The sequence below is a fragment of the Pterocles gutturalis genome, unplaced genomic scaffold, assembly GCF_000699245.1.
Source record: "Pterocles gutturalis isolate BGI_N339 unplaced genomic scaffold, ASM69924v1 scaffold38349, whole genome shotgun sequence".
In the NCBI taxonomy this organism is placed as follows: domain Eukaryota; kingdom Metazoa; phylum Chordata; class Aves; order Pterocliformes; family Pteroclidae; genus Pterocles; species Pterocles gutturalis.
In genome coordinates, this window is record NW_010137102.1 from 10049 (window position 1) to 18178 (window position 8130).

At 51.3% G+C, this 8130-nt stretch overlaps 1 protein-coding gene across 1 annotated transcript in view; it reads right to left on the minus strand.

The window, feature by feature from the left end:
• The window catches only part of LOC104468417 (protein TANC2-like), a gene marked incomplete at its 5' end in the record, with an annotated part of 9732 nt that extends 2752 nt beyond the window's left edge, over window positions 1–6980 (minus strand). The window contains 6 exons of the mRNA XM_010082530.1: window positions 900–1000; window positions 3078–3224; window positions 4614–4705; window positions 5602–5631; window positions 6202–6334; window positions 6805–6980. Coding sequence (XP_010080832.1) covers window positions 900–1000; window positions 3078–3224; window positions 4614–4705; window positions 5602–5631; window positions 6202–6334; window positions 6805–6980 — 679 coding nt within the window. The remainder of the gene's footprint in view (window positions 1–899; window positions 1001–3077; window positions 3225–4613; window positions 4706–5601; window positions 5632–6201; window positions 6335–6804) is intronic.
• Window positions 6981–8130: the final 1150 nt, after the last annotated feature.

Sequence of the window (8130 nt, forward strand, 5' to 3'; positions counted from 1 at the left end):
TTGAGAACCAGGTGGCAGAAGCAGGCTCCTGCTCCCCAGACGGTGACGGCCACAGGGGCGCTGCTGGGCACAAACTGGGAAATAGAGGAGAAAAACCAAAGTGGGGACAAGTTCCTACTGGAGAGACCTGGGGAGGAAAGGACCTTGTACGTGGGGAGGCTGAGATCAGGACAGGAAGCCGGGTCTTACGCTTCCGTACAAGAGTTTGGGAAACAATGGGGAGGAAAACCATTAAAGGCAAGGTGTCAGGTCAGCGTGGCTCAGCCAGCGGGACTGCTCTGCAGGACACAGGGTCACCTCCCACATCGAGAGCCCGTGGACCAGCAGCCAGCAGCCCCGTCCCACCCATCCCCTCCAGCAAGCCCTCCTGCTCCTTTGGGAATGGCATCGATGGGTGTGGAAATGAAGCTCATCTCCCAGCTTTTGGCCTTTAGGGAGGTTAGGAAGGGAATCCTCCAGGCTCCATCGGAGGCGCGGAGAGATCCCAGCACCAAGAAGTGCTGCAGGACAGAGATTCATAGATAAGGCCAGAAGAGATCACCGTGATGAATGAGTCTGCCCTTTGCATAGCACAGGCCAGGGGCTTCCCTGAGTCATGTTTTGCTCCGAGTCCAAGCTGTGGTTGAACTCAAGCGTATTTTTAAAAAGAACACCTGACTTTGGTGGAAAGGTTCCCAGTGCAGTAAGGTGTTCAGGCAAAGTTCAGCCAAGATGAACCTCTCGAAACATTCACATTCAGCTGTCTCCAGAAATTACCAAACGAGGGAGGCTGCTACTTTGGAGTTTGAGATGTTCCTTTGCCAGTTTGTCCCATGGGGACACTGGGAGGGTTTTGGATGCCCACATCGGCGCGGCCGGGCTCGCAGAGACCAGCCCCTCGCGCTTTTCTCTCTCCTCACCTGCTGCTGCGCTTGGCCCTCGCTCTTGCATAGTAAGCTTCGTAAGATTTCGGTTTCAGCTCCAGTGCTTTAGTAGCAAATTCCTCCGCCATTCCAAAATCCTGCCATCACAACAGGTGTGCAGGTCAGTAATTGAACAGAGAAATAAAAATAAATACAGCTTGGGAAGAAAATAAACTTAATATGGACTTTTTTTTTTTTTTTTTTTTTAATGTAGCATGGAAAACTTGATGGTACCGGAACATTTCATATGGATTTAACATCAGTTACAGCCAGAGAGCTATGATGGCATGTCCAAACGCTCCAAGCCCTCTCCTAACGCCGGATCCTGCCAGCACCCACTGAGGCCAGCGTGCCGCTGGCTCCATTCTCGCTGACTGCGGCCCCAACAAGTGCACGCAATCCCTTCTCCAACAACCTGCAGTCTTGAGGAAACATCTGGTCTTGCAGCGGCTGGAATGTAATCTCATGAAGGGTTTTATTCCAGAGCTGAAAGCGATAGGAAACCTTTCCCACGCCCTCTGCTTCCCGCTCTGCCGTGCACTGACATACTTCGGAGAGGCCGAATGAAAGTGCACACGAAGGGACAAGGACATCTCTCTGGAGCAACCTGGGCTAGTGGGAGGTGTCCCTGCCCATGGCAGGGGGTGGCACTGGGTGGGCTTTAAGGTCCCTTCCCACCCAAACCCTTCTGGCACTCTGTGATGATCTCAGTAGGTACAAGCAGGACTTGCCTGGCAGAGGTCTCCTGCCAGTGCCACCCGTTCCACTGTCCTCTCCTCGACACCACACTTGGGAGACTGGTTGGGAATGGGGAGGGAGGAGGTGACAGCAGGGGATGGAGACGGCTCTGGGTGTTTTCAAGCAGCAGTGCCACGAGATCAGACCACCAGCCGTGGTTCAAACCCCACTGGCCACCCTCCCTCCCCTTGTCCTGAAGGCTTCAGGTACCACTAAGCTCAGTGAAGCTCAGCACATGCGATGGGGACCTCTGCCCAGCTGAGTGGACCTCTGCCCAGTCGAGGGGACCTCTGCCCAGCCCAGGGGACCTCTGCCCAGCCAAGGGGACCTCTGCCCAGCCCAGGGACTTTCATTTCACAGCCAGACACAGCTTTGGATTGTTGCCTCGGGTTGTACCCTGGGCGGTTCAGGGAGGATGGACTGAGGAGTGCTCCTGATGTGCTCACTCAGCAACCAAATGTTACAGGGACGCCCTGCCAGGGGAAGCTCGTACTTTGTACCTTCAGCAGCAGCTACTGAAGAGATGTTGCCTAAGAAACTAAACTGGGAATGTCGTCTAGGGGTAGGTACCTTCATGGTCTCATCTACAGCTGCAAAAACTGCAGGAGCAACTACAACTCTCTGAAATGTCCTATCACAAAACCTGGGATTCCCCAGTTAACAATAAACCAAAAATTTTGTCCTTAAAGCCCAGGCTTAGCTGCCAGCTGGCTTGTTTAAAGAGCAGGCTCACACTTTTTCTACCAACTGTGTAGTTTGTTCACCAGCATCAAGATCTTACTTCCACGGCTTTTCATCTTTCTCCCTTGCAGCTTAAAGGAAGGAAGGTGTCCCCTCCAGCGTCATCGTCGCCGGCTCGTGGCCCCGGCAGAGATTTGACTTTTTGAGCCTATGGAAACTTCAAGCTGTGGAGGTGAAAGCCCTGCACGTGGGGCAAGGGTCTGCTGGGAGAACAGACCTGCTGCAGGAGCTGGAGTGGGGAGAGCGAGGGTGACGTGGCAGTTCTGGGAGGAGGGGGAGGATGTGGGGGTGTTTGGGGATGAGTCACTGCCCTGGGGAAGTGCTAGCCCCCTAAGCATCTGCTCCTTCATTTTCTATTAATTAGTATTCCAAGGAGCACATCTCCTGGCTCCTCCCTCGCCGCTGCCCTAGAAATGTGGCAAATGCCTCCACCCCCAATTCACATCGCCATCAAAAGGGAGCAATAAAAAATTCAAAAAGCTATAAACATAGCCATGAATTCTTAATCATCAGAAACGCATATTAAATCATTACTTCTTTGGAATTAGAAAATGTCAGCGCTCTGTGAAGGGCAACCAGGTTACCCAGAGGAGAGATCTCAGAGGCCACAGCACGATTATGGGATGGATGCGTCTCTGAGCACAGCCAGAAAGCCGGCAGCTTGGGCTTAAGGCCATGAAGTGTGGGGAGACTTACGTTCATTTTCCTTCGACATCGGGAGAGGTTGAGGAGGAGGGACACCTTCAGCTCGCGGAAGGTTTTCAGGTCTTCTCCAAACCCTTCCCTGGGGAACTTTTTCAGAGCGTACTGGTAGCGCTGGGCAGCCTCCTTCACTTTACCTTTCTGATAGAAGGAGGACAAGTCAAAACACATCCTTGGTTGGGTTTCCCTCACTGCAGAGAACTCACCCACCAGCCCCAGGAACGTTTTGGGTGGTGAAGGCAACATGACCTCACCAGCTCTCCTTTCTAGAAAGGAAAGTCAGAACATTTGATCGAGGGAACATCTGATCTGGAAATGCAGATGCCTTGTGCAAGTTGAGTTACGTTAACTGGAGAGACCTCCATCTGCTTTCTGGATGGACGGTCTTTTGAGCTGGGGGATCAAGGAACGCACTTCTGGAGAACACCCTACACCCAAAGCTTCGTAAGCACCAGGGAGGGTAAAGAACACAAAGTGTGGGACCTCAGGTGGAGTTCCCAGGGCTCAGAGAAGCCTCTGCAATAGCAAAGATAAATGCTGTGGCACCGCTGTGGCTCTGAATTTGGGCAAATGGTCTGAGATTCACCTCCCTGGACCTTAAAAGTCTAAAAATTAGGTGTCTACACCTAAGTCTGTCAACTGGGTTCCTTTTATAGTTATTGGGACGCAACAGTCACCTTCAAAAGGTGACTCATCTTTGCTATTTTGGGCACCTATTTTTGGGATGGGATGATGTGCTCCCAGGAGGGGGCCAGCCACAACAGCCAGGGTGAAAGAGAGCCAGCGAAATGGGATCTAGGACGCGTGCGATTCATGGTGACCCAGACATAAATTTTACAGCTAGGAGAAGTACGCTTTCCAACCTTTTAGGCTCAGGTTTCTCAGCTGTATCACGTATCTCTGGCAGATAGCTCCAGTTACAATGCCAGCTTTGCGTATTTTCTGCTTTCACCCTTAGAGCCCAACAGTGAATCATTGTTGTACTTGCACATTTTGTGCGTGTGTGCAAATCTCCAGGTTTTAAAGATCAGCTTAAAATAAACACAAGAGCACAAAAAAGACTCTCTAAGCGTAACGGTGGAATGTCTCCCATGGGCTAAAGGACACGACAGAGCCATCTGCATCCTGACAATCTGTTTTCATTGCAAAAAGTTTCTTCCACAAGTTTTTCTGGGAAATACTATCTCGCCTTGTTTCACAGGAATGAGCCTGCTAGGTAATGCCAGCGTTGCCAGACCTGATGCAATGACATCAGCACTCCAAATCTCTGTAAAACACTTGGGTTCTGGTGTTTTCAAAGAGGAAATGAAGTGCTGGCTCGCATCCAGAATGCGGAGAGACTTGGCTTGGCTTCAGCTTCGTTACAGATTTGGGCAATAAATCCCCCCCTCCCCCACTCCACTAAGCAAAACCAACCAGTTTCCAACACAAGGAACTTGCCGCGGGTTAAGGCAGCAGCATTGCTCGGTCAAAACCTTGTACAAAGTTCTGTTTGCATCTGTTTCATTTTTCCAAACGCGTTCTTCTCACCTTATAAAACATGTCTCCCTCCTCCATCAGCTTGCTCAACAGGATGATCATGATGTCTGGTTTGGAGGTTGCCATCGCCCACGTTGCTGGACCTGTAGTGTACAGGATGCATGATGGGTAAAAAACTCATACAATGCAAGGGGTGGTAGGAAGCTGGGTGGAAAAAATATCCTGGGGTGGGAATTTCTGCTGGAGAGAACAACTTGGTATGGTCAAAGGGGCAGAGCGCTCCAAATGATGGAGCTGACAATTCCGCTCGCGCTTAAATTAACGTCATCCGCATTGCAACGGTCTTTTGCGGTCGTTAAGGCTAATGTTAATCACCACCACCGCGCCGGGCTGGGAAATGACGGGAGCCATTTCCACGAGAGGGCAGTGCTGGCTGTGGAACCAGCCAGGGTTGGGGGGAAAAAACATTGAAAAGGAAAAAAAATCAGAGTGGTTACATAAAAACACTTTAAAATGAAAATCCCTGGAAGTGGACTAAGAAATCTGCAGTTCTAGTCGTTTGGTGTTTAAGTGGATTGTGATTTCCAGCTTCACAAGAAATATCAGACTAGAAAATCCATCAAGGTGGAAAATCTGACAAAGGCAAGGTCGTGGGTGAATGCTGCTGGTGCCGAAGGCGTCCGTGGGGCTGGGGACACGCCGGCTCTGCGCAGGGGTGCGCCCGTGCAGAGCCAGCCGTTAGCTCAAGGTCTTAATACTGGGAGGGAAGGGGTGGCAAAAATCTGGGGACGACTCATTAGTGTGGGTGAAGACTAAGTCAACGATATTCTATAAGTAGATTCAGTACGTTTTGGGGGAAGGAGGTTAGTTTTTGAGTTCAAGTTATTCTCTGCAACAGTCATTAAAAAATTATTTGAAGGTGAGGTAAATTAAAAAGATTAGAGGTGTTGGGGGACGCATGCAGGCTAAATCAAACAGGAGAAAGCAAGGCTGACAAAGCTATCAGATCGAAGCTGATGCTGACAGCAATGAGATATACCTCGTGGGCGACTCGGTAACGTCTGACAACCTTCAAAGAAAGGAGAAAACAAAAAGTTGTAGGAGAGAGGGGAAAAAAAAAATGGATGAAGGTGAAAAAAAAAAAAAAGAAAGAAAGGAAAAAAAAAAAAAGCAGCTGTCAGAGACAGGCAGCAAAGAAGCCAATGCACCAGCAAAATCCCCTTTGACAGGAAAACGTAACGTGAGCGGCTGTGCGGCGCAGCGCGGGTAACACTGAGGTCTGGAAGCGTACAGAGAGCGAGCGAACGCAGCAGCTCACAGCAAGGCACGGACATAGTACATTTGTCGACTCAAGACTAGTAAAGATAGAAAAAGCATTACCAGAGGAAAGACCTTGCCAAAGAAACAGTTGTTTATTGATTAACTTTGCTAAGTAATACGACAGGAAAAAAAAAAATAATCCCCATTTTAATAAAGAGAACAAGGCAGTCGTGACTCGCCGGCTGCTTTCGGAGTACGAAGCAGCAGCTGGGGCTGAGGCTGCCGCTGGGTTACGCTGGGATGTTTTAGGGAGCCAGCCCCATTGCTCCGAGTCCTGCCTGAGCGCAGAGCCGATGGCGGGTTGTCCCCTCGTCCCTACCTATCTTTGCTCCTTTCTTCAGGAGAGTGACGACCACCGAGGTGTTGCGGCAGCCCACCGCCCTGTCGAGGGGCCGCATCCCGCTGTAGTCAACGTGCTCGATCATGGCCCCGTGGTCCACCAGGAACTGCACCTGCAACGAGAAGACCAACGGTCACTTCTGCTCCGGGGTGAGACCTTCGTGTGCTGCTGGTGATGTACAACCACCAGAAGTTCTGCTTGGCTGCTGGGGCTACAGCCAGCTCTACACGGTCTGAGCATCCGTCAGCCTCATGCGTTGTCCTCTGCAGAAACGCTTGAACACACGGAGGGCCAGGACCCCAGATGGTTATTGCTACGTCAAGCTCAGCCATGAGGGGTGAGAGGCAGTGGCCCAGGGTGCCCAGAGAAGCTGTGGATGCCCCATCCCTGGAGGGGTTCAAGGCCAGGCTGGATGAGGCTTTGGGCAACCTGGGCTGGTGGGAGGTGTCCCTGCCCATGGCAGGGGGTGGCACTGGGTGGGCTTTAAGGTCCTTTCCCACCCAAACCCTTCTGGGATTCAGTGATTTTAAGGCTTTTATACCAACCGCTCGTTTTCTTCTGCATGTGTCACAGGCCACTCACCACTTCTGCGTCGCCATAAAAAGCCGCCAGGTCCAGCGGAGTGCGTCCGTTTTTATCCGCGTGGTCGGTGGCAGCGCCGTTCTCCACCAGGGACCGCACCACGGAGAGGTGGCCCTTCAGACACGCCCAGCTGAGGGCTGTCAAGCCCTCCTTGTCCATCAGGGAGATGGAGGCACCTGGAAGAACACACATCAGGTCACCGCAGAGCTCTGCTGTTGGGCACCATCATAGCAAACCATTCGCTTAAGCAATGACAGCTGATTTTCCGAGAGCTATGTACAGAATTATTAATTACTTTATTACCCATTGCGGATCCCACCCTCCATGGCAACTTCAAATGCACCGATAGGAACCACGGCAAAGGAGCTGATTCACACCAAGCTGCAAACTTTTTCACACCTAGCTCTGGAGGCTTTGCTGGCAAACGTCTTCTGAGCAGCAGGGTGGATTTGACATCCGTCATCTGAGACATCAATCTTTCTTTTTAACTGTTTTTTTTTTTTTTTTTTTTTTTTTTAAGTCAAAACCCATTCCAGCCAGTGTGAGTCAGACATGAAGACCATTGTGCTGTTTCAGCAGGTCATGGTGTACCAAGGGGAGCTAAGTCAATTGAGCTCAGTTCTTCTAAAAAAGCACATATTTCCCCCCTTCATCCCCTCCCTTTTACTCAAATCCACACAATTTCCAGCAGTATTTCTCCCTGAACTTCACCCAATATAAATACAACGTTGTGGGATAAACTCCTGCCAACCACAAGCCAAGGAGAGAGGGACTTGACATTTTCTTGGATGGAGAAACTGTGCTGCCATACCAACGGGTCAGCATCGCTTCGTGCGGCATATGGATACGCGTACAAGATCCGAAATGCAGCATCAAGTGAACACTCCTCTGCGTGGCACGGAGACAACTCCTGTTGCCATGGCACAGGCAGGGCTGCAGCTCCCCAGCGTGCAGAAGAGATTCCTATCAGCTCCGCTCCTCCGAGGAACCGCGGCTACCTGCGGGATGCTGGGATGGATCCCTGCTGCGGTATTTTTCTCTTGGAGGTAAACTCTAAACCGCCCAGCAGGAGATCTTCGCTGGCTCCAGAAAAGCTCAGCAAGAGGAGGAGAAATGTGAATGTCCTGAACCTTCCCGTCCCTCCCAGCTGACACATCCCCGGTCAGCGCACATCGACAGCAAACCCACGGGTTTTCCAGCTCGCGCAGCTCTGCTTGCGGAGGAGCACTACACAGGAACGTTTCCTTGAGATGTGTTCAGAAACCTCCGCCCAGAGCTCCTGGCACAGATCCCTGCTCACTGCCTCTGAACCGTGGCAGGGGGGAC